General features: G+C 41.2%; 1 protein-coding gene and 1 long non-coding RNA gene across 22 annotated transcripts in view; one reads left to right on the forward strand and one right to left on the reverse strand.

Moving 5' to 3' along the window:
* The window catches only part of LOC129524622 (uncharacterized), a 187,169-nt gene that overhangs the window by 96,560 nt on the left and 63,344 nt on the right, over window positions 1–27,265 (forward strand). The window lies entirely within an intron of this gene.
* Window positions 17,211–27,265, reverse strand: part of TRPM3 (transient receptor potential cation channel subfamily M member 3) — a 903,328-nt gene continuing 893,273 nt past the window's right edge. For 13 of the 21 annotated variants that reach the window (XM_055350775.2, XM_055350774.2, XM_055350777.2 and 10 more), the window contains one exon: window positions 17,211–25,581. In XM_055350775.2, the coding sequence (XP_055206750.1) occupies window positions 24,129–25,581 (1,453 nt within the window). In that variant the 3' untranslated portion in view covers window positions 17,211–24,128. The remainder of the gene's footprint in view (window positions 25,582–27,265) is intronic. The other 8 variants (XM_055350779.2, XM_055350780.2, XM_055350778.2 and 5 more) reach the window with 1 other exon arrangement.

The following is a 27,265-nucleotide window of genomic DNA, read 5'->3' on the forward strand; positions in this document are numbered from 1 at the left end:
CCCCATGTTCATTATTCTATAGCAGTAGCTTTCAAGTTATGGTCCTGGGACAACCGCAGGGGGGTGTGTGTGTGTATGTGTCCCAGAGACCGTTTCAGTGTCTGTGAAGTCAAAACTATTTTTGAGTAACACTAAGATGAGATTTGCTTTTTTTTTTTTTTTTTTGAGACAAAGTCTCGCTCTGTTGCCTGTTGTCCTGGCTGGAGTGCCGTGGTGTGATATGGACTCATTTGACCTTCTAGCCTTAAGCAATCCTTCTACCTCAGGCTTGCAAGTAGCTGGAACTATAGGTGCTTTCCACCATGTCCAGCTAATGTTTTTTTTTTTTTTTTTGGTGGAGACAGGGGTCTCACTATGTTGTCCAGGCTGGTCTCAAACTCCTGGGCTCAAGCAATTCTCCTGCTTTGGCCTCCCAAAGTGCTGGGATTACAAGTGTGAGCCACCATGCCCAGCCTGGTATTTGCCTTTTAAAACACTCATTCTCTCATGAATGTATAGGGGAGATTTCCAGAGACTACATGACGTGTGATATCACAACAGAGCAAATCCAGAAGCAGATTATGAGACTCCAGCTGTCTTCTATTAAGACAGATGCTAAAGAGGTTTGCAAACATTTAAAACAATGCTACTCTTCTCACTAATTTTTGGTCTGTTTGATTTGGAGTTCTTTGGGGTTCTCAATAACTTTGTTTTTTGTTTGTTTGTTTGTTTGTTTTGAGACAGAGTCTTGCTGTGTTGCTCAGGCTGGAGTGCAGTGGTGCAATCTCTGCTCACTGCAACCTCCGCCTCCCGAGTTCAAGCAATTCTCCTGCCTCGGCCTCCTGAGCAGCTGGGATTACAGGCGCCCACCACCATGCCTGGCTAACTTTTGTGTTTTTAGTAGAGATGGGGTTTCACCATGTTGGCTAGGCTGGTCTCGAACTCTTGACCTCAAGTAATCCACCCCTCGGCCTCCCAAAGTGCTGGGATTACGGGCATGAGCCACTGCGCCTGGCAGGTTCTCAATAACTTTGAAGTGTATAAAGCATCCTGAGACCAGAATGTTTGAGAAGCACAGCTCTGCAGCCCAGTTAACTGTGCTGCCTATCTATCTTCATCAGAGTGCTGGCTTAGTTCATTTTTCTCTGAGACAGCTGGTGAAGAGAGGCTCTGAGACTGGGAGAGGGGTGGGGAGAAAGGTGGTCTCTACCCATAGAGAATGCAAACTTCAAAGATGAAAAGGTAAAATGAAGATCCTTCTCCTTGAAGGAGAGGGCACCCAGAGGGGAGTCCACGAGGCACTAGGAACAAGATTTTTCTCCTTGCCCAGGATTAGTAATTGTATATTATAGTGTAGCGTCAGGAACCGAGACATGATTTAGCAGACTCGCTTTAGCAAAACCACTTATAAATGACGTTACCTGGGCAAATAGCTCACTCTTGCTGAGCTTGACTTGGTTTTCTTTGGCTGAGAAAGAAAAAGATTAGACTAAATCAGGATTTCCAACTCAATATTGTGATAAATAATAGATAATACATATAGCAGTAAAGATAAAATAATAGGTAGGGTAGAAAAGTTTGTAAATATTTAATAAAAAATTAAGGGAGATTTAGCATTGTCTCCTGTTACAATGCCACTCTACTCACGTGAGTTTGATGTGCTTTCTTTCTTTTTTTTCTTTTTTTTGAGACAAGTTCTCACTCTGTCACCCAGGCTGGAGTACCGTTGTGTGATCATGGCTCATTGCAGCCTTGACCTCCCAGGCTCAAGCGATCCTCCCACCTCAGCCTCCTGTGTAGCTGAGACCACAGGTGCATGCCACCATGCCCGGCTAATTTTTATATTTTTTGTAAAGACAGGGTTTTACCAGGTTGCCCAGGCTGCTTTCAGATTTCTGGGCTCAACCTATCTGCCCACTTTGGCCTCCCAAAATACTAGGATTATGGGTGTGAGCAACCTTGCCCGGCCAGATGTGCTTTCTTGAGTGGGAGTACAGCTAGCACAAAATGGCTTAGCCTAGGGAGAGTTAATCATTGTGGCAGATAAGAGAGATATTGGAAGTCGATGACTTGGTAAGGGTTTTTTTTTTTCACCCCAGCTCAAAATCTCTAGAGGTCTAAAGCAGTGTTCGGCTCCTAGCCTGTTGACACATGACCTCAAAGAACGGAGAGACCTACTTAGAAGAAGGGTCAAGAATTATCAGACTTTCTAGCTGCGCAGACCTGAAATTATTCTCAACTCTGCCACTTGATACGGTGTGTCCTTGAGCAAGATATATAGTCTCTCTGGAAAAAGAGATATATCTAATAATGCCCACCTCACAGGGCTGTTGTAGGTGTTTGAGGAGAAAACGTGTCAAACTGGCTGACTTGTAGTCAGCCCTCAATAAGCATTGGCTGCCTTCTCTTTTCTCAAAGTGGGCAAGTAGAGAACTGAAAGACATGGAAAAGGTTAGTTTTTCGGGGGGTGCCTCTTAATGAATGGGAGGACTGCCTCTGAGGGGTGAGGTTTGAGTACTTAGATGCTCTGTAGCAGGGAAAGCAATTTGGTAATTCTGTAACCTGAAGCCGAGTAGGTCTGGAGAGCCAATTTGGTGGCCTGTTCCTTCCTGGAGGCCACAGGAAACATGTCCTCACTCATATCTTCTCCCCTGGGTCCCATTTCCTGGGAGACATGATGGATGAGCCACAGCCAGCAAAGACTTCGTTCCCCATTTATCATCTTCTGGATTGCTTAGTGGATCCATTTGCTTTCCAACAGGTGAGTCGGATGAGATGGATTACTTGTTGTCAAAACAGTAAGTAATGGAAAGTTGTGGTCATTCTTTTGAGATGTAGAGTGGGAAACAGTTAAGCATTTCAACTTAGCTTAACAGCAAGCTCAGGAAATAGACATTTATGGTTCCAAATCTTCCCTCTCCTACCTGTTTTACTTATTGATTTTAAAATTACCACCCAAAGTGCCTTATTCAGGTTGATTTTTTATTGTTTTCTTGGCACAAAAGTATTTGGAGAAGGTAAACACTGACTAAAATTAAACATGGCAGTACTTTGTACAAATAAATATGGTAAACAGAGATGTGAGAAAACGCCACTGGGATTCATTGGTTAGTCTGATTAAATGAGCTCCAGTTGAAGTGCTTCTCTTTGGCAGCCCAGAGTTCAAAGAATGACAAAATCCCACACTCAGGCTTTGCATCCGTTGTGAGAGGCAGAGGAGTGGGAAAAGCATAGGCTTTGGAGTTCAAGAGACCTGGGTTTGAATTTGAGTTTCCCTCCTTACTACGTGTGTGACCCTGGAAATACATTTTAACTATGCTGAGCCTTCATTACCTCATCAAGTTGGAGATAACAAAACCTACTTTGTGGAGCTGTTTTGAAGATTAGACACAAAGAATATAAAGTGTCTTGCAATTACAGATACATGATAAATGGTAGCTCAGAAGTTGATAATTATGTCTGTAGTCTGTGTAGATAAATTCACTATGCCTAGTTTAGCCAGAGCTATTTACCCTGTAGAGCTGTTTCAAACTCCTACTTTATATACCTTATGATTTTGAGTTCTGTCCTCTAGCCTGGCTGAAATTTACTAGGCTTTTGGAAAAGTTAACAAGTTAATGGACTGGCTTAACATATATAGTCACAAGCTGCATAAGTGTCCCTATGAAGAAAATACATCAATAGTTGTAAAAGCATTTGAACATATGTACATTGTATAAGCATAAGATTAATTACAGGTAGCTTATGATGGAGACCGTACAGGAAGGTCCACCAGAGATTAAATCTGTGCAGTTTTTCTCTATGTAGAGGTGACAGAAATGACTTTGGATCATTGAAGGTAGAAGTGTGGGGGTATAGATACTGTAGAATCACTTGGGGAGATACTCTTAGAAGGGTACATTGTCTTTTTTTTTTTTTTTTCTTTGAGACAGAGTCTTGCTCTGCTGTCCAGGTTGGAGTACAGTGGTCAATAATGGCTCACTGCAGCCTTAACCTTCTGGGCTCAAGTGATCCTCCCACTTCAGCCTCCTGAATAACTGTGGTTACAGGTGTGTGCCACTATGCCTAGCTAATTTTTTTATTTTTAGTATGGAGAAGGTGTTGCTATGTTGCCCAGGCTGGTGTCAACTCCTGGCCTCAAGCAATCCTCATGCCTCAGCTTCCCAAAGTGCTGAGATTACAGGCATATGCAATCGCACCTGGCACATTGCCTTTCAGTCACTGAGCATGGCTTCCCTTAGAAGGCTGCATGGGCCACTGCTGTTGAGACAGGTGATCCTTTCTCTAATCTCCAGTAGCAATTTCCAGCTTCCACTCTGAGTTTTTCTGGTTTGATTGGGAATAGATTTCTTAAATTTTTAATTTTAATTTAATTTAATTTAATTTTATATTTTATTTTATTTTATTTAGATAGAGTTTTACTCTTGTCGTCTAGGCTGGAGTACAATGGTGTGATCCCGGCTCACTGCAACCTCCGCCTCCTGGTTCAAGTGATTCTGATGCCTCAGCCTCCTGAGTAGCTGGGACTACAGGCATGTGCCACCATGCCTGGCTAATTTTTTTTATTTTTAGTAGAGACGGGGTTTCTCCATGTTGGCCAGGCTGGTCTCAAACTCCTGACCTCAAGTGATCCACCTGCTTTGGCCTCTCAAGGTACTGGGATTACAGGCATGAGCCACTGCACCCAGCCTGTTTATTTATTATTTTAGAAATGAGGTCTCACTATGTTGCCCAGGCTGGTCTCAAACTCCTGGTGATCCTCCTGCTTTGGCCTCCTAAAATGCTGGGATTACAGATGTGAACCACTGTGACTGTTTTTTTTTTTTAAAGGGACACAAAAGAGTTCAATCATAAAAGGACAATTGAGAATGCAGAGAAGATCCAAATGGCCAAAAACAAGAGAAAAGATGCTAATTAGTGATCAGAAAAAAGCCTTAAGACACAATGAAATACCATTTTATACTGTCTACAAGTCTAAGGTTAAATAGTCTGACCATATCAACTGACAATATGGAGAGAAGCAAAATGTCACACACAGTGGGAAGGAACGTAATTTGATAAACTATTCTGGAAAATTTTGCTTAATCTAATGAAGTTGAAGACACACTTATCCTAGTACTCAGAAATTCCAGTCATAAGTACAGACCCAACAGAATCTTCATTATTTTTAATAGCCTCCAACTGGAAACAATCCCAATGTCCAGTGAACTGTGGTATAATTACACACTGATACTACATTTCCATGTTAATGATCATGCTATAGTTAGTCTAAACAACATCGATGAGATTCATACACATAATATTATTCCAATTACATAAAGAGAACTCAATTAAACTTTAGGTTTTCAAATATGTATATATAAGCAGTAAAGTCCTGAAGAAAGAAAGGAGGTGGTTACCATAAACACAGTAGTCTGCTGGAGTTGAGACTGTGATGTATCAGGAGAGTTGACTGTGGCATCTCAACCCAAATCTCTGTTGGTAGCTTAGAATCAGCCACAGTTGGAATAGTTACATCAAGGAAATCAGCAAGCATTATAGTCTGAGAGGTTTTTTTTTTTTTTTTTTTTGAGAAAGGGTTGTTAAACACTTACCAGCACCCCATTGCATAGAAGTCATGATAATGATTACCTTTATTTATTTATTTTTTTGAGACAGGGTCTCGCTCTGTCACCCAGGCTGCTGTGCAGTGGTGTGCTCTTGGCTCACTGGAGCCTTAACTCCCTAGGCTAAAGCCATCCTCCCACCTCACTCTTCTGAGTAGTTGGGACTACAGGCTTGTGCCACTGTGTCCTGTTAATGTTTTTATATTTGTATAGAGACAAGGTCTCCCTGTGTTGACCAGGCTGGTCTCAAATTCCTGGGTTCAAGTGATCATCCCACCTCAGCCTCCCAAATTGCTAGGATTACAGGCATGAGCAACTGTGCCTGGTAATGGTTACTTTTAAAGGAGATAATAGTTATCCCCCTTTAAGGTATAACTGGGGCTTCTCAGATGTTGGAACTCATTGGGCTTATTAGCCAGACCTTTATTTACATAGATTTTCCCATATGTGTTACATGTCACAATAATCAGTTTTTTAATATAAGTGCAATAAGGCAAGAAAAATAAACTGAAAAAAGAAGGGTGAGTGTGGACAGGGAGTATCATCAGTCTCACTCTATTTAGTTATAAAGGAAAACCTGCCTGCCCCTTAGTGTGGGTCTTTGGGAAAAGAACAAAGTCAGTTTCCTCATGGAATCCATGAGGTGGAAGTTGCTGGAACTTATTGTGAAATTAGCCCTCCTAGGGAGGCTGATGTGCTGAGTGAGTCTGCGTATGTGAACCTGAGAATTGAACTGGGAGCATAGGGGAGGGGCACTCAGAGCTCCACTTATCACTGATAGGCTGGAATTGGCCTCTTTTTTGGAATACAGCAGCCTGTTCAAGGATTTGGATCCAAGTGGCACCATCTCAAGGTGGACCAGAACCATTAGGGTTGTGCAGGGACTGTCTTCAACAGTGACACTGAGTGACAAGAAGAAGCAATGGCAGTAGTGGACTGCTCAGACCTCATGCTAACCTCATTTGAATGTGAAAGTAGAACTGACATTTTTGGATTAATTCCAGAAGGGAAGGGGGTACATTTTGCAATCCCCAGTGTATTCATTCAAGGATTGTATCAATGGACACTAAAACCATTAGGTGTAAAATTCTTCACACTAAAACCATTCGTTGTAAAATTCTTGGGGGAATGATATATTCATGTGACTTAAGTGTCACACCACAGTTTACTTATGGATTGTAAAGGTAAAATATATCTTTACATTGGAGAGATCTGGTGGTCTCTACCTTAACCACTACTAATAGCATTGTGGAGCTTCTACTGTAATACAAAAGTACATAAGATACTTGTGAAGTGTTTGTGCCAAATATTTTTTTTTTTCTTTTGAGACGGAGTGTCGTTCTGTCATCCAGGCTGGAGTGCAGTGGCGCGATCTTGACTCACTGCAACCTCTGCCTCCCGGGTTCAAGCAATTCTCCTGCCTCAGCCTCCTGAGTAGCTGGGCTTACAGGCACGTGCCCCCATGCCCAGCTAATTTTTGTATTTTTAGTAGAGACAGGGTTTCACCATGTTGGCCAGGCTGGTCTCGAACTCCTGACCTCAGGTGCTCCACCTGCCTCAGCCTCCCAAAGTGCTGGGATTACAGGTGTGAGCCACTGCGCCCGGCCTGTGCCAAATATATTTAACCTGAGTCTGAAAAAGGCTTTAGGCCAAACTTCTAGTTTATAGAAGGTAGAAGGGACAGAGGAGCCTAAATAAGACAAGAGAAAATAATCACACAAATTCAGAATGTGAGACATTCAACAAGATGGTTGGCCTGGACTCTTTAAAAAGTCAATGTCATGAAAAGCAAAGTGTGTGCTTGGAGGTTGCTCCAGACTAAAAGGTTAAAGGGCTATGTCAGCCAGAGGGTGATGATTTGGAAAATAAAAAATCATCACAAAAGTACATTTGGAAACAATTGCAGAAATTTGAGTATGAAACAGATATTAGATGACATTAAGGATCATTTAAAATTTTCTTATGGTATTGTGGTTATGGAGGGGAATATTATTATTCTTAGGAGATGAATTTTAAAGTATATAGAAGTAAAATGTTTCTTTCTTTTTTTTTTCTTTTTTATTTTTTTTGCGACAGAGTTTCGCTCTTGTCTCCCAGGCTGGAGTGCTGTGGCGCAATCTTGGCTCACCGCAACCTCTGCCTCCCAGGTTTAAGCGATTCTCCCTCCTCAGCCTCCCAAGTAGCTGGGATTACAGGCATGTGCCACCATGCCTGACTAATTATTGTATTTTTAGTAGAGATGGGGTTTTACCATGTTGGCCAGGCTGGTCTCGAACTCCTGATGTTGAGTGATCTGCTTGCCTCGTCCTCCCAAAGTGCTGGGATTACAGGTGTGAGCCATTGGGCCTGGCCATGAAATGTTTCAATTATTGCAGTTTACTCTCATATAGTTTTAGAAACATATATACATACAGAGAAAGCAAATAGGGCAAAATGTCAATAATTGTTGAATATAGATGGAGGGTATACAGATATTCATTTTTCTATTACTTCACTGTTTCTGTATGTTTGAAAATTTCATAATTAAGAGTTAGAGGAAAAAAGAGGGAGCAGAGAGACTTAAGGGGAGACAGTGGACTTCCAACTCAGAAGATGTGAGGATTCAAAGGATTCACTGGAAAAATGAAGAGATGTGACAATAGTGGTAGTGTGTGTTTGTGAAACAGCAGCTCATGGTTCAAAAAATAGCAGATGAAGCTTGTTCATGTATAAAATCCAGTGTGAGTGAGAGTTACGTGTCAATCCCATAAAGTCATAATGAGAAAGGCCACTTGCAAAAATAGGGGTGGCTTTCTTGTCAGCAGGCAGCCCTTTAGGAGTTAGAGGCAGGGACTTTGATCTCAAGAGAAACTGAGATAACTGACAAGACTCAGTTAATCTTCACTTGAAGGCAGAGCTTACCATTGGAGGTTTGGTTTACAGGAGACTTGGAAGGTGCACAGACTGTTCATATTGCCTTTGTCGGGAATAGTTTGATTTGCTTAATTCAGGATCTTACTGTCTCTACCTCAGTGCATTTGTTCAACAGCTGTGGAGGAGGATGGGCGAGGGCTTGCTGCTCACAATATCATGGCTCATACAGCTGTCAGCCTGATTTCTTCTAGAGACAGATGTTCCAAAAATGATTGTGTATTTTCTGTTTTGGCAGCCTGCATGGAGTCTCAGGGCTTTAGAGATGGAGGCACAATCATTTCTTAACCTGGGGTACATAGATTCTTCCCTTGGTGACTGTGGATGAGTTTAGGGATTGCATGAACCCTTTTAAACAGTCTTTCAAATCTCAGCTTTCTTTTTCCCTCTTAGAAAGGATTTCTAGTTTTCAGCAGATTCTGATAAGTAGTTGTAACCTGAGAAATTTAGAAGCCACGGATCTGATTCAACCTCTAAGCCCCATTTAAAAGATAGAGAAACCGAGAGGAAAAAACTGATTAGGAAAAAAAAAATCAGTTATTAAAATTTTTGGAATGTCTGTGTACTTTGTAGAATTGACCTGATTTTCTGCCACTGCAGACTGAGCTAATGGCCCAGTAAAATGGGTTGAATGAAACAGAGCCACTAGGGAGCTTTTGTTGTCAGCATAGAAACCCCAAATAGCAGAGACAAGTCTGGTTGAAATCCCTAAGAAAGGAAGCAAATTTAGGAACAGCCCCTGCAGTATCTAGAAGCCAGCAACACAGGGGAGACCAGTTAGGTTCTTTTGCCTGGATTACATAGGGACAAGCTTTGCAAAAAAAAAAAAAAATATATATATATATATATATATATATATATATATATATATATATAGAGAGAGAGAGAGAGAGAGAGAGAGAGAGAGAGAGAGAGAGAGAGAGATATCTATGGAAACAAATTCTACCCCTCCACCTACATCATTCTTCTCCACATAGCCCTTCCACCCCTGTTTCAATAAACAACAACGAAACAAAACAAAACGAGAAGTGGATCCCTTGGTAGAACTGACACAAAAAAGATCAGTTTTTTTTTTTTCTGAAATAGAGAAAGCACTTTATTTGATGAAGCATTGCTAGGCTTACCAAATAAGATAAGACAGAATGGATTCTTTAAATTATACATTGAGAATGATAGGGGTGGGTGTGGGGGTGGAGAATAAATATAACCAAGAATAATGCCATGTAAATAATTTTTGAGAGGCTTCAAGCATCTGGGTGCCCAATGGAAGGGACTGGTGAGTCCGGAGGCCACCTCTGCTCCCAGTTGTGGTATCTCTGGGTCATGTGGGATGCCACACTTTTCCTCCAATCTTCCTGTCACCTTCTCTTGCTTGATTCAGGGGCCTCCAGTGGATCACCCTATTAGGAGCATCTTCCCATGACAAAGTTAGCTTCGATGCCAAGTTCTAAATATTTCTTAGGGGACATCTGTTGGATATATATATATATCTGTTCCTTCTAGATTGGGAACTCACTGAGGGCGTATTCAGACATACCACATGGGGGAAAAATACCTTGGTGGGCAAAGCATTTGGGGCCATGGTCCCCAAAACACTTTTCAGCCCAGATTTAATTTTGAGTAAAAGGTTCCATGTATCTTCTGCCTCAGCCTTCTGTCTACTTGCCACTGTTTGGGCAAAGAACCATTATTCATTTGTTCATTCATTCAATTCGTCACTCATTTGTTTTATAATTCATGTATTCACTCATCCATTCAGCAAATGTTTATGAGATTGCAATTGCAATATACAATTGCACACTCACCAGACTATTTCTGTGACCTACATTTGAGACTAGAGACTTCAGAGTCATCTTTAACTTTTCTCTTTCCATTGGTTGTATCTACTCTCACCCCATTGTGTCTGCCTAACTGATCCTTCCTGCTATATTTAACCCATTCCATGGCCCTTTTACTCCATTAGCAAGTCTTGTCTCTTTCCCATTTTCGCTTTGAGGGGAAAAAGCACAAACCATTTTTCCTCTGCTCTCACACCACAACAGTCAACACAGAAGACATCTGTGACCAGATGTGTGGAAGTTTTCCCCCCTACACCAGGCAAGCAATCAGTTCTGCAGTGGCCACCAGCTGGGTGTCCTCTAATTCAATTCAATTCTGACACTGTCTACCTGGAGATAGTGTCATATCCCACAGGTTGAGGGCCCAGTCTCCAAGACTGCCCACACACTCTGTTCCTGATGCCAACCACAAGCTCCAGGTTGTTTTCCCTGTGCTTCTGACTGACTGGCTACAAATCTGGGTGCCCACAATTCCCTCCCTGGGTTTGATTGATTTGCTAGAGTGGCTCACATAACTCAGGGAAACACTTTACTTACATTTACTCCTTTATTATATTACAAAGGATACCAATGAAGAGATGCATAGGGTGTGGTACGAGAAGGGTGTGGAGCTTCCTTGCCCTCTTTGGGCATGTCACCCTCCAGGAACCTCCAGGTGTTCTGCTATCCAGAAGCTCTCCAAACCCTGTCCTTTTGGGTTTTTATGGAAGCTTTATTAAGTAGGCTTGATTGACTAAATCATTGGCCATTGGTGATCAACTTACCTTCAGTCCCTCTCTCTTCCCTAGAGGTGGGGGAGGCTGGAGCTGAAAGTCCCAACCCTCTAATCATACCTTGTTTTTTCCAGTGACTAGCCCCCATTCTGCAACTACTTAGGGGCTGCCAACCATCAGTCAGCTCACTAGAATATGAAAAGGTGTCACTTTGGAGATTCTAAGGATTTTAGAAGTTGTATGCTAGGCAATGGGGTCAAATAACAAATATTTCACAGTATTACAGGCTTCCTCTATCATTTCCACTTTCAGGTCATCTTTAGCTCTTACCTAGTTCAAATTTTCCTTAGCTTATATCTAGAGCATTCCACTTCCAATATGTTGGCATATGCTCCAGTCACAATGAATCTCTCACCTGTCTTCCAGCACTCTGTTGTGTTTTCATGCCATTGTGATTCTTCTTGGTCATGCTATACTACTTTTCCTGAAATCTCTTCCCTGCTCCCTCTTTTCTGCTTCTTGAAATTCCACTCATTCTTCAAGGCCAACATATTTGAGCTCAAATATCACCTCTTCTGAGAAGCCCCTCCAAGCTTTCTTTCAACCCTTCTTTCCAGTTATTGCAAATTTGAATGTACATTAAAAGTACACTCTGTAATCTAGAGGACTCTGTTTATATAATCTGTTTATGGTGCTTTGAAAAGTTTGATTCGTATGGTAACATATGTGTTTCTACCAGACTGGGAGTTTGTTGAGGGCAGGAACTGTCTATTTATTTCTTCATTCTTGCTATTTGCAGGCACTAAGCTAGGGACCAGGGCTCTCACCGTCTGGCTGGGAGATAAACAGGTGAACTTACCAGTATTGTGTAGAGGGACAATTGCTGTGATAGAGGACAAATGCAACGCTTGATGTGTTGTTTTATTAGTCTGTTCTTGCATTGCTCTAAAGAACTACCCGAGACTGGATAATTTATAAAGAAAAGAAGTTTAATTTGCTCTCGATTCTGCAGGCTATACAGGAAGCATGGCTGGGGAGGCCTCAGGAAACTTACAATCATGGCAGAAGGTTGAGGGGAAGCAGTCACGTCTTACATGGCTGGAGAAGGAGGAAGACAGAGAAGGGGGAGGTGCTATACACTTTTTGTTTTTTTGAGATGAAGTCCCACTCTGTCACCCAGGCTGGAGTGCAGTGGTGTGATCTCGGCTCACTGCAGCCTCCACCTCCCAGCTTCAAGCGATTCTCCTGCCTCGGCCTCCCTAGTAGCTGAGACTACAGGCATGCACCACCACGCCCTGCTAATTTTTGTATTTTTAGTAGAGATGGAGTTTCACCACGTTGGCCAGGCTGGTCTCGAACTCCTGACTTCAAGTGATCCACTCGCCTTGGCTTCCCAAACTGCTGGAATTACAGGCATGAGCTACCATGCCTGGCCAGTGCCACATACTTTTAAACAACCAGATCTCATGAGAACTCACTGACTTTCATGAAAGCAGGAAAGGGAAATTCTGCCACCATGATCCAATCACCTCCCACCAGGCCCTTCCTCCAACATTGATGATTACAATTTGACATGAGATTTGGTCAGGGACACAAATCCAAACCATATCATTGGTCAGGAAAGGAAAGTTCATTGTGGTAGGCTGGAGAATGCTTCATAGAGGCAGAGTTGTGAAGGCAATGTATCCTTTAGTTGTGACTTGAAGGATATACTGTCTTATTTTATTAAATCTAAGCACATTGTTTTTTACATCCTGAATCCAGGATATAATTTTTGATCAATGTATACATTTAATGTGGCAATATTTCTGTCTTCCCAAATCTGGTATTATTTTGGTGGTGTTTCTTATAGTCGCTGACATCCTAGTATTAAAAAGATATAGTAGACTTAGAGTCTGTGGTTGCACAAAATTAGACACCAACATGATTTTTTAAAATCATGAAGGTGGGGAAGGGGTTCATTACTTCCCTATTGCTGCTATAATAAAACACCAGAAACAGTGAATTAAAATAACACATATTTATTCTCTTACTATTCTGAAAGTCAGAAATCCAAAATGAGTTTGAAGGAACTAAAATCAAGATGTCTGCGGTTGCAGTTACTTTTGGAGACTCTAGGAGAGGAATGCATTCCTTGTCTTTTCCAGCTTCTGGAGGGCTCCTGTATTCCTTGGCTTGTGGCCACATCCTCCATCTTTACGTTGTATTACTTCAATCTCTGCTTCTCTTGTCACTTAGTCTACTTTCTGAATCTGATTCCTCCTGCCTCACTTTTACAAGTCTCTTCTGATTACACTGGACCCATCTGGAGAATCCAGGATCATCTACCCATCTCCAGATTCCTAATCACGTTGGCACAATCCCTTTTGCCATATAAGGTAACATTCACAGATTTTTGAGGATTAGGACATGGACATCTTTGGGGGCCATTATTCAGCCTACTAAAGAGATAATTTATTTTAAAGATAGTGATATGGCTTTAGACATCAAAGGTGAGATGATAGCCATGTTCCAGGAAGAGCCTAGAAACTTCGTTTTATATATCTGCCCCGTCTCTGTGTCTTTATTCATTTCTGTATTTTTTGGCAGACTGACTTCTTCTGCAAGTCAGCCAGTACGTAGAAACATGATTGCTGACAATTCCTGAGACTATAAGTTATGGTTTCAATACCCGGAATTGCTCAGCTCTCTCAACTCTATTCCAAATCCTCAAAGAAAAAACTCTGATTGGTGTTCTTGGGTCAATGCCTCCTTCTCTAAGGGTGTAGCCAAAGGTATAGAGCTCTTCCATATTGCACAAAATGACTGCCAGCAAGGAGGCATTTCAAGTCATGCTCATACACTGAAAAATAGTCCTCTATGAAATATGACTAATTGTTCACCAGGAAATTGAGTAAGAGGCTGACATTTCACACAGAAGGTACTAGCACTTAGTCAAGTGTTTTTCAAATTGTGGATATCCAAGAAATATTTCCTGAATTGCGTTGTGAAATTTCTCCAAAGTGTCTTTTCATCTATAAAGTTTTGTCACCTGGAACCTGGAATCCTGCAATTAGTCTCACTGTACCTACCCTCTCCCTTGCCATGCCATAATGTTACAGCCCACATTTTGGACCAGAATTTTTCAGTCGCTTTCTTTTCATCACAGAATAACGTTCAAACCATTGATGTATAAAATGATGGGGCTGGGTGCGGTGGCTCAGGTCTGTAATCCAGCACTTTGGGAGGCCGAGGCGGGCAGATCACTTGAGGTCAGGAGTTCAAGACTAGCCTGGCCAACATGGTAAAATCTCAACTCTACTAAAAATACAAAAATTAGCCAGGCCTTGTGGTGTGTGCCTGTAGTCTCAGCTACTAGGGAGGCTGAGGCAGGAGAATTGCTTGAACCTGGGAGGCAGAGGTTGCAGTGAGCCGAGATTATGCCACTGCACTCCAGCCTGGGCAAAAAAGTGAGACCCTGTCTCAAAATAATAAAATAAAACAAAATAAAATAATGAACCCCATTTTTTCCCATCTGGGACATGGGAATATTAATGGCAATCTCATAAATGTGTTGAGATTAAATGAATATAAGGGGTTGCCATACTTTCTGGCAAATCTCCAATGTGAATCCTCTGCTCTGGTTAGGTTGGTTTCCAACTGGAGCTCAGGCATTCGTCTCAATTATTTTTTTTTTTTTTTTTTGAGGTGGAGTTTTGCTCTTGTTGCCCAGGCAGGAGTGTGATGGTGCAATCTTGGCTCACCGTAACCTCCACCTCCCGGGTTCAAGCAATTCTCCTGCCCCAGCCTCCCGAGTAGCTGGGATTATAGGCATGCACCACCATGCCTGGCTAATTTTGTATTTTTAGTAGAGACAGGGTTTCTCCATGTTGGTCAGGCTGGTCTCGAACTCCCTACCTCAGGTGATCCACCTGCCTTGGCCTCCCAAAGTGCTGGGATTACAGGTGTGAGCCACCGCGCCTGGCCTGCCTCAATTATTCTTGCGGCTACACCTTTGTTTTTGCCTGGGACTCCAGGCTTGGAAATGCCAGACTCTACCTCCTGGCTTCTTTAGTCTTGCCCGATTCCTTCAGGTCCTTCTAGGCTACAAATGTTCATTCTTTCCTTTTATTCTAAGAAGATTTTGAGTCTGTTCTACACAGAGTCTCAGAGCAGATTTTGTAGTCCAATTTCCAACCCAAATGTGGGAAACCATCCATACGCTGCCTTTCTGGTGGCTATTTTGCTTCTACTTGAATAGTTTTAGTGTTGATGAGCTAAACTTAGGCTGCTTGTCCCCATTTTTTCAACAGCTCTAATTAAATAACTAAAACATGTAATTATCTTTTTAGTCATGACTGTCTTGCTTTTTTAATAAAATTTTCAGTTCTTCTGGAGGAACAAAGTAGCTGCTCAAAAGGCATTGATTATATTTATGCCTAAAATTATAATTTCCCAACATTAATAGTTAAACCATTGCTACCATTTTTATTTTCTTTTATTCCAGCTTTACCACACCTTGGAGAAGATGACCTGCCATTATAAGGCTTATGATTATTGTCACAATACCTACAACAGGTTTCTGAGGAGAAAGAAAGCAAAGAAAATCCTCCTGGTTCATGTCTAGTGATACTTGCATTAATTTTACTTAGGTCACTTTAGGTTGCCCTTACACAGCATTTGAATTTTTGTGAAAAAAAAAGTTCTGTTGCAAAAATTTTATTCTCTTCTGTGATATTCTTTTGGACTTTTACTATTCATATACAAATACATCCATAATCTATATGCCTGGTTTAATTTTTACAAAAATTGATATTAGAACATGCTATGGTCTGAATGTTGGTGTCATCTTAAAATTCACGTTCGAAGCTAATAGTGTGATAGTATTAGGGATCTTTGGGAAGTGATTAAGTTATGAAGGCTTCACCATCACGACTGGGATTAGTGTCCTTTTAAAAGAGGCTCAAGGAAGCTCCCTTGCCCCTTCCTCCATGTGAGGCTGCAGGAAGGTGCCATCTGTGAAGCAGAGAGCAAGCCCTTACCAGACACCGAGTCTGCTGGTGCCTTGATCTTGGCCTTCCCAGCCTCCAGAACTGTAAGCAATAAGTTTCTCTTTTTATAAATTAATCACCCAGCCTAAGGTATTTTGTTATAGCAGCCCAAATGGACTGAGACAGACCATAGATGCTTCTCCGTACTTCTTTTTAAATAGACTTAAGAATATAGCAATGACATCTATGTCAATACACAAAATTTAATTATTTTTAATCATGTATCATAATCAGTTATTTTCTCCTGTTGACCAACACATATGTTGTTTCCAGTTGATTCTTGTATTCTGATTCCTTTACCTTAAAAGAAATTAAAATTGTAAAAGACCACTACATTTCCACTCACAAATTCACCCACTGTTATGGGCTGAATTTCATCCTCCCAGTACATATAGGGGCCATCCAGGTAATGCTCTGAGTAAAGGGAACTTGAGAATGGTGGGGACTGTGGTATATTAGAGAGTACAGGCTCCTTCTAAAAGAGCACCCAAGATGCCATGATTCAGCTGATTATTGTCATATGAAAACACGGGTCTCATATTACCAGATCTTCAGGTTTTTTAAAAGAAGCTAGAAATCTGGAATTAGATGGGAAATCTGTCAATTATTTATTTATTTATTTATTTACTTTTGAGTCAGAGTCTCGACCTGCTGCCTAGGCAGGCTGGAGTGCAGTGGTGCCATCTTGGCTCATTGCAGCCTCGACCTCCTGGGCTCAAGCAATCCTCCCATCTCAGCCTCCAGAGTAGCTGGGACTACAGGCATGTGCCACCATACCCGGCTAATTTTTGTATTTTTAATAGAGATGGGGTTTCACCGTGTTGGCCAGGCTGGTCTCGAACTCCTTATCTCAAGGGATTCTCCCACCCTGGACTCCCAAAGTGCAGGGATTACAGGAGTAAGCCACTGTGCCCAGGCTCAATTTTTAAATGTTCCAAATTAAAAAAAAATTGCTGGCCAATAATACCCTTTTCCTACTAGTTAGATATGACCCACAGGCTACCAGTTTGCAACTTCTGCTCACTGGAACAAGTAATCTGTGGAGCCCTAGGCAATTATCTCTACTCCAAAAGTTCTTAGGATGAGGATGGTGAAGACTAGATGGCAGCAAATAAGTGCACAAAGAAGTCCAAGTCATGTTTTAAACTACTGAGGTTTTTTTTTTATTGCAAAACATTTGTTACAGAAATTTCAGAAAGTTTTTCCCGTGGTATCTGCCAACTTCTGCTCTGAATTGTATATCTAAACAATCAAACTCAAAGTGCATTGTGAATCCAATAATAGACCTTTAAAAAAGAACAATTCTTCTAAGGATTTATATATATTTATAGTGTCAATAGATATGCATACCGTGCTCTATCCATACACAAAGAAAGAAAAGATGTATATATATTTAGCAAACCCAATTTCAAAACCATTGTATTTGTAGGAATTCATTTAAAAATGATATCTGAATAATTTCCCCCATTATAAACTAGGGTTAGAACGTTTACAAATGAGAGTCTAGGTCCTATATTATGAAATGGCTATGAGTACAGTATACTGCACGTACTGTTTTTACACAGCGGTAGCAGCAATATAAACTCAGGTCAGATGCAGTAGTGACAGGAAGCAGGTAAGTCTTCATACCATGCTATGGTACTCTTCTTCTGAATCTCTCTCACAAAGACTCTGTGTTCAAGTTTAGAATTATGTGGCTAACAAATATACATGCATATATCATTCAGAACAAGAGTAACTCTGAATAAGGCGAGTTTCTTTTCCCCCCTCTCAGTTGTCAGTGTATTTTGTGTGTACACTCACCAAGTCACAATCAAGAATCTGATCCTGTTGGCTCTAAATCAGAGGTCCCAAACTATTGCCTTTGGGACTGAATGCTGCTGACAGACATGTTTGTTTGGCTAGGACAGTGTCTGGAAAGCTGAATTTGAAGGTGTTTGTGGTGGGATGTGTATTCTGTCATGCCTTACTTACAAACCCTACTTCTGTTGACTTTCACCAGTCCAGTTCACACATTTGTGTTTTCTGGATCTGGCCCCTCCATGTGTTTGAAGTTGCAGCCTCTCAATCTATGTGCAGATGGCTGGTTTTAATGATGTGTGGGAAGCTGCGGTGAAGATGTGTAGGACTCTTGAGATTTAGAGAGGCAAAAATTGGACGAGGTCAATGTGAACACCAGCCGGGGTAGAGGCAGAAGGAGGCTAAGTTGGTGGGAAGATCAGGCCTGGGACAAAGTCTAAATGTTTGCCTTTTTCCAAGTGGCCGCTGTTTCAGCTTACTGTGCCAGGGTCAACAAGGTATAAAGGTAACAGGGGCAAGGGTCTGTTGGTCTGGTGAAAAAGCAGCTAGTCTTAGACTAAGAGAAGAGAAGCAAGAAGAGGGGAGAAAGAAAGCCGCACATCCAGGCACAAGGCTGAATTTCCCCCTTTGCCCCATAGGCCTCAGCCACCTGTCTCCTCCAGAGGAAGGCATGGGTCCTGATTGGCACTGACACTCTTTACAAAGCCTATGGACTTCTAGCCATACACATGTCTTTTCAGTTTCCAGCACACAAACATTGTGCAAACGCACAAGGGCCTGCAGGTTTAAGGAGGTTGGTAGACTAGGTAAGGTGAGGAAGGGAAAATTCACCTCATTCTTATTGCCATCTGGATTACCTGGTCACCAAAATCCTCTCTTAGATGACCTGTAGAAACAGTCACGTTGCTTTCATTAGCAGTGATGAGTGCAAGGAAATCATCAGAGAAAAGGTAACACAACTACCTTCTGAGAGGAATTAAAAGAAAAAAATTGCTTTTCCTTAATTGGAACCAGCCTTTCTTTTGGTTGACTCCAATCTGAGAGACAGAATATCCAACTTGTAAAAAGAAGAGAAAGCTTAGGTCAATGCAGGCTGAGAGGAAAGTTTTGTCTACTCATTTTAGGAGCAGTCATTTTCAAAACTGTGCAAATTGGCTCCTCTCTTTAACAGATGTTGAATGGCTTCTAGTAATGATGATTTTCTAAAAGAGTAAACTCTTTAGAACCACCCAGTGCTTCATCAGACACCCAAACACATGCCTCCCACCCCCAGGCTAGGCTCACCCCCAAGGTGAAGAAGCCACAAGACAAGGAGGGAGGTCTCTTGTCATGTCATTGGATCACACATTCACAGCGATCTGCGCACTTCTGCACTATCACAAATGGACTTTTCGCTCTCATCTCCGGCTTAGCAATTTGCACCCAGTAGCTCTGAAGAATCAGAAATGTGTCTTGCATATATCACAGATGCACAACACCTAGACCTTGGCAGACCCAAGAGGTGTTGGCTTGCCACCTCTGGGTCCCATGGCTATACAACCTGCAGTTAATACTTTATTTCATATTATTTGTTCAGTGCTTAAAAAAAAAAAAGATTTAAAAATCCCTTGGTTACTTTTTTTTTGTTTTTAATTTTTCAAAACTGAACATAATCCCCATAGTAAGAAGCCCAACTGTTTGAGTGAATTCCTAACTGGCTTAAGCGTCACAGCAGGCAATAGTAAAATGTTAAGTGCCTTAGAAAAGTCAAAAGAAATGCATAAAGCAGTGCATGCATTTTGTTGACACAAAATTAAGACCAGGTTTGGAGAGAGATTACTTCATTTAAGTCACATTGTTATTGTTAAAGGATAGTGAGTTATAATGCAATATCTAGGCCAAATATATAACAACCTACACACTAGTATCACTTTATCTAGAAACAACATAGTGTTACTAAATGAACATATTTATAAAATACTGTACACTGCTTCTGCATGGGGTTGGCAGATGTAAACAGCTAATTCAACTGGAGTTTAAAATGTCATTTTAAGTTCATTTGTCATATAGTCTTTTGCATAACATGCCAGTTCACCATTCACAAAATCACAACTTGCCTACCACAGCTCGCAGGACTCATTAGAGGATATACATCAGCTTACACACATATTTTACAGTGGTCTACAGGAACATGAAAAGCATCAAGCAGATCAGGAACAAAAATGCCCAGTTCACAAAGATGCTAAATAACATGGAATTGGGAACATAATTAATCATTGCAACATGTGTTTCTTTATTGAATGTTACAGATTTATAAATGATTATAAAGCTCTCCTGTAACGTTCATTAATACAACCACATGCTACAACTATGCTGGGTTAAACATGGGTTACATACATGTTTACATGTGTTTTATAATACAGCATTGACCAACATATGAATGGTATAGCCTATAGATAGAGCATGATGGATGACCGGATAATATTTATCATCTTTAAAGAAATTAAACAGCCCAAACATTCAGGAAGATTAGACTGTACAGACTCAGAAAGTAAAAAAGAAAAGTACTATCCAGTTATCTACCATAATATTATCTATAGAAACCATATTTTAGAATACATTTGAAACATTCAGAAGAAACACATTTTGTGTTTTTATGAGTACATTTTTCTCATTTGATTATTCTTATATATATATTTTAAAAGGGGAACTTTCAAAGTGCTAAATAATATCCTAGACCTGGAAACTTATACATTTAAAAAATCCAGTTCTGTAAAGTGCTGTATTCTGACTGCTAATACACCTTTTGGCTTGCAGAGATAATACAAACTAGTCATGAAAATTGTACCCAAGCTTTCCAGCTCCTCATTCAAATCTATCAAGGAGGGGCCCTCTAACTATAAATATAAAGTATATTGGTTAAGCAGGAGGCCTCCATGGTCATTTTCATAAAACATCCTTAAATTTTTTTTCAAAAGGAACAAGCAATTTATAACAAATCATTACATATAGTAGTATGTAAAAATTGGCACCTTTGAAGCAGATGATTAAACCAAAGCTATTACTTCCTTGAGCTCTCTATGACTTTATTTACGGTCCTCAGTAACTTGCTGCTCATAAACTGCTTAATTCACAAAGACAGGTAATTAACGTCCCCTCGATCAGGGATGTGGTGGAATCAATGGGCTGAGCATAAGCTGACTGCACAAGGCCACAGAATCAATGCCACATTGGTGCACAGAGAACCCGGAAATGGAAGGAAATGGACTGAAAAATAACACACATACATGTGCACAGGAAGGAAATGGCTCATGGAAGTTACACAGTTTGTGTCTACAGTCATTTAAGTTTGGCTTATATATTTCACATGTTTCACAGACGTTAGAACTTAATTTTCATGCACAACAAAATAATCAGGTAATTGCAAGATCAGGACTGTTGAGTATTTCGTTTCCCAGTTCCTATCCTTTTCTCTCTGAAATCACGATGAATGGAAACACTTGCGCTGAAAATTTCTTTCCCTCACTTCCAATCTGGCCCCGAATGAGGCCTTGGAGGTGTTTGATGTCAATGAATAATGTTTTCACCTCCTTCTTGGATTCCTCTATAGACCCTTCAGGGAGACTTCAGCACTGTGATTGTGCTTGATACTTAAAATCATCAACATGTTAGGATGTAAGTGCATTAAATTGGCAACATCTAATTTAAAGAACAAAAATAACAAAATCTTTGTTCAAACTCTGGTGCTGAGATTTGGCCTTCCTGAGAATCACAGAGAGATGGTCTCAAATGTAAAGTGCCTATTACAACTGCATTAACTACGAGCAAACATGGTTCCTTTCCCTCATAATGAATATAGAACCAGGGGCTCATGAACCCTTTCAAGTTATATTGCAACTTTGCATTATGTACATTTTTTTTTTCTTTCTGGAGAGAGAGCCTAGAGTTATCATCAGATCCTCATAGGGATTCATGACTCAAGGAAGTTTAAGAACGACTGATTTATTCTCAGACGCAGTGCATGTTTGCTGAGAGGGAAATAGCCAGTGTGGGGTCCAATAAAATGTTAAGTGTTTCTAGAACAGCTGTAAATAAGGGAGTCTGGGTGTTTGTTACCAATTCACGTAAATGCCAAGGAGTGAAAAAGGAATTGTTTAATTCTTTATATGTGACCTCATCACACTTTTTATACCTGAAATGCTTATTCAGAAGAGTTTTTATTTTGTTTTTTATCTTATATTTAAAGGCCATGTATTTACTTGATTTCACAAAATGAAGTAAAACTTGGTGTTTTCAATTATAATTAAACAAAAGAACCAGGTAGTATCTCAGGCCAGGAACAATAGATTGTTTTCCTTAAAGGCTTTATTCTTTTTTAAACATTAATGAGCCAAATAGGAATCCAAAGATTTGGGGTCAAGATTTCTTTATCCCACTTCCAATCCAGATTCTGATCTAGAAGATTATGCCTCTACTTTAGAGTCTGTAACACTAGCTGGTTTAAAGTTGCGTGTCTATTCAGATTGTACGTGGTGTAAAAACTTTGTTTAGGAAAAGCCAGAATAAATAAGATGTCCTGATAGTGAGTGATTTCAGACAAAAAAGGGCAGAAGGCGAGCAGTGAGTCATTTTGACAACTCTAGTTTGATATGAGGAAAAGTCATAGGAATTTTAAAAAATCATAATTTCAACATTTGGTCTAATAGTATAAGGAACTCTTTCAATGGAACTTCTTGTATATTAAAAAAAATCTTGATTATACTTCAAGGTGATAGAAAAGTCCAAGCCTCTTAAGAAAGCTCTTTATGTCCATTTATTTTATATATAAATATGTGTCTCTGCATAAATGCATATACATGTGTATAAGTGGCATATACTATAGAACTCTTTATATGGTTTATTTGCTTTCTATTTTGGTCTACTGTATCTTTCTTTATAGCTCTGTCTATAAGAAAAATATTCATGGTATGCTTGCAACTGATGGCTTTGGGTTGATACCAAACTCCCAGTCAAATCTAAGGTTATTTATAGTTTTGAAACTTCCTTAAAAAGGACTTTGGAACATTTCCATAGAAAAGATACCAGCCCTTGAAAAACTCCAATTAAATTTATGCTGAGCTCAGATTAGATGGCAAAACTCTAGGTATGAAAATATCCACATATAACCATATATTCATATACAAAATGGTCATGTGATGAGTGGTGTGAAAAATTGGCAGTTACGTCTTGGAGGTGTTCAGGAGGACGTGGTGGAGCCATGCAAATGATGACGGTCACACAGCAGCACAACACACGACATGAATGGTGAGAACAGAACATCCCACATGGCAATTTCAGGCTAGTTCTGTCCACTGTTCTTTTTTTTTTTTTTTAAGTTCAATATTACATATTCAGTGAATGAATTCATCCATGACAGGTGAGATACAAAATAAATTAAAAAATATAAAATTATTTAATTACATTCTCCTGAGCTTGCTCGACTAGACTTGAACGCCCACTGTATATAATAAATCACTTGACTTTTGTTTTTTTAACATCAACTCTTCTTTCATTTCGATTGCAATACAAAAAGGCATTTCTGTTCCCTTATTTTCTTCAAAAAAGGATAAACAGTTGTGGCACCAGAAGTGAATAGATAAGAGACAGGTGAACTATGACTGTTACCTTGTTTTTTCTTTATAATGATCAATTACAGAAGTGTTGGCATGAGAAGGATGTGGGACGTTAGGTAGAACTGCTTGCTGCCGGCTTATACTGAATAAAGAGGATGCTCTTCATCAGTCACCAGTGATGGAGCCAATGTGAAAAGAAAACAGAATGGAAGTTTAGAATATCTCATTGTGTACGCTGGCTATTTTATTTTATTTTGCAATTTAGCCCTGCATCCTACAACTCTTGATAATGGTCAGAAATCAACAGATGCCTCCTGGCATGGAGTGTGCTCGAAGCCCCTTGTTTCCCCTGCTCTCATGGCTTTCTGCTGTGACTGCGGATACACATTCATCTCTAACCCTTCCTTCTCCCTCTCTTCCCCCTCCCTGCCCAGCACGTGTGAACATGCCTTAAATCCCCTGTGTCTGGCACTGGGTCAGATCAAATGCTTTCTTGATCTGTGGCCCAGAAGTCACCTTTGAGTTAACACCTCCCAAAGCATTGCTTGTTTTGCTCAGCTAAGAATAAAGCAGGTATGATTCAAGGAAAGGGGAAAAACTGGAGTTGGAGAGAATTTTAGGGCTGGATTCTTGAGCCTTCTGTGGCAGATATTAAGAAGGTTTAGTTGTGCTTGCTTTCAAAGCTTTGGAAAGCCGATGTTCTGGACAGTCTCCTCATGGACAGGCTGTCCCCTCGGCCCTCCGGCTTGGAGGACTTGCTTCTCTGGAAGGGATTTCGCAGGCTTGCTGTGTTCCGCTGCCTGTCGAGTTTGTCACTGATGGAGAAGCTCTTCCTGGTGTGTGCATATGGCGCACTTGGCTCCTCTGCCGAGTAGCTGTTGGCGCGCTCTATCTTGGGAACAGTGATGTTGTTGGACAGGGTTCTCTCTGAGTTATCACCCTCCTGGGAGGATATTGCAATGGTGGCTCTGCGGCCTTTGGCCTCATTCTCCTCACTGTCAGAGCTGGGGTGACTCAGTTCTGCTTCTCGCTCTGGATGGCAGCAAGTTAAGTCCTCCACTTTGTCTCCAAGACCTCCAGGGAAGGCAGCTCTGTCCGCAATTGCTTGAGGGGCATTGACACACCTTGTGTCAATACAGTCTGTAATACTTGTGTATTCTGCTGTTTTTACAGGCACCCCAAAGTTGGCATAATAGCTCCTTGAGGGGGAAAACATAAAGCTGTGAGATTTCACAATGGGAGCCTCTTCTAGAAGAAAGGGTGTGGTGGCTAGGTAGCGGCTGCTTTTGGAACGCTCAATGGTGTGGTACATCGGACGCTCTGAGTCCCAGGGGTTTTGGCATTCTGGGAGGTGGGTGTAGTCTGAAGAAAAAGATCTAGTGTCCATGGAGGTGATGTCCTCGAAATCAATGCTCCGGCTTGGAGGTCTGTCTGTGGGTGCAAGTGTTGCATAGGCACTACTTGAAGGGGCTGTGGAAGGTACTGGAGTTGAAAAGCTTGGCTCGCCCAGCCCAAGGATGTTCACGGAATTGTCCAGAGGGTCTATATCACAGTGGAGCTCATCCATAGCAGAGACATAGATGTCTATACACGATGATGGTCTTCTGGAATCAGGAACAATGGCCAAGGTGTTGGCAGGGGCTGCAGGAGCTTTGGGTTCTTTTGCTACAGAGTGGGAACTAGTAGCCCGGTGTAGGCTCAGGGACCTTTCTTTAAAAATACTTTCCAACTTTTCTATACCACCTTTGTCTTTCATATTGACCGAATAGAAAGAATGGCTTCGCATACGGGGCATTAAGGTTGGAGAAGTTGGGGACATGGTCTCCTCACCTGCAGGGTCTATACTCTCTTGGAGCTTGAAGGTGTTCCCTTCCTGGCTGTTGAAGCTGCTCTGACGGACAATGTAGGCTGCGTCCGTGCAGTCTGACGAGGTCCTCGAGCGGATTTTGTTGGACTCGGCCCGCTCCAGACCTGTCAGGCGCTCCAGAGCTGTGGCCATACGCCCGATAAGGTCTTCCAGCTGTGCCAGCCGGATGTCCACGGTCTGGAGTGAAGCCTTCATGGAGTGCTCTCTCTCGTTGACTTCCTCCAGCCGCATAGACATGTTCTCCACCCTGCGCGAGGAAGAGAGAATGAGAGTCACTCGGCCTGGTTCCTCTGCTGGGGCTTTAGAGAGCAAGGATAAAGGGATCACAGCTGTGCCTGACCTTGGTACCTTCAATGGAAGACGGGTTACAGGTGTTGAGAGGGGTTGGGGAGGAGAGAATGACATTGATGCTGTGACAGAATCACAGAATTCAAATCTTTTTGAGCTAGAAGAGGCTTTAGAGATTATCTAATCCAATGATTTTTTATTGTTTTAGCTATCAATCCCCTTTTCCCTCAATGAAATGGAATGCACAGTCCTGATAAAAAGGCGCTAAAATGGAACAGTTCTTATTGAAGTAGAGTGGGGCCAAGTCCACCATGGCCTAGCTGTGGCTTGGCTGTGCGATGACCTGACTAAGCATCCAGTTGTTGGCTTCTCAGGGTCCCCCACAAAATGAGAATGTTGCATTTTGAGGATTTTACCCAGAATTTTGCAATGAAATTTTAGAATCTAGCTATTTTTATTGCAATACACATGTAAAATGAGTATTCCATGGATGGGGGTTATTTTTATTTTGCATTTATACAATAATTTTTGTTATTCATGATAATCTTTTTAGAATGTTGTGTCTCCAAAGGAATTAATATGGCCCAGTTACTGAGGCATCCAGGATTGATCTAATCTAATCCAATCCTTTCATTCATAAAGGAAAAGCAAAAATTAAGAATTTAACCAAGATTGCATAAAGCAATTTGTTGTAAACATTGGAGTATCTGTCAATAAGTCAATTCTTCTACTCCTCTCTCTGTCTCTCCCTCTCTGGTTAGCTGATCACAGATGCCTTATATTACAGTTATTGCTAGAACTCTCTATCCTCCCATTGGAAATTCTTTTCTTTTTAAAATTAAATGAAATTAACTTTTTTAGAGATGGCGGGGGGGGGGGGTCTCACTTTGTTGCCCAGGCTGGTCTCAAACTCCTGGGCTCAAGTGATCCTCCTGCCTTGGCCTCCCAAAGTGCTGGGATTTCAGGCGTGAGCCACCATGCCCTGCCTTTTGTTAGTTTGTTTGAGACAAGGTCTCACTCTGTTACTTAGGCTGAAGTGCAATGGTGTGATCATGGCTCACTGCAGCCTCAACCTCCCAGACTCAAGCGATCCTCCTGGCTCAGCCTCTCTAGTAGCTGGGACTATAGGTGGATGCTACCATGCTAGCTGTTTTTTAAATTTTTTGTAGAGACAGGGGCTTGCTGTGTTGCCCAGGCTTGTCTTGAACTCCTGGGCTCAAGTGCTTCTCGTGCCTCAGCCTCCCAAAGTGCTGGGATCACAGGTGTGAACCCTGGAAATTCTTAGGGGCATGGTTTGTCTCATATTCCTGTTTTCATTTCTATGTGGCCAACCTAATACCTGCCAGGTGTCAACAAATGGGTCAATGACATTTACGAACTTGATTTCAATTGTCACTCAGTCTGCCTGGCCATTTAAGACAGAGGCCACATATTAAAAATAAAATCATACCTTATTTTTCACTTGCTCAAATGAACTTGGAAAGGACAAACCAAAGCCAAGTTACAATTTGAGCTCAAACTTTCACTTTTAAATGTCCAAAGACAAACCTTTTGGTGAATTTAAATGAGACCCATGCACAACTTTGCTGGAGAGGATTAAAGTTCCTTTTTCCAATCCTTCCAATATGCAAAGTAAATCATTT

Source organism: Gorilla gorilla, chromosome 13, assembly GCF_029281585.2.
Source record: "Gorilla gorilla gorilla isolate KB3781 chromosome 13, NHGRI_mGorGor1-v2.1_pri, whole genome shotgun sequence".
Taxonomy (NCBI): domain Eukaryota; kingdom Metazoa; phylum Chordata; class Mammalia; order Primates; family Hominidae; genus Gorilla; species Gorilla gorilla.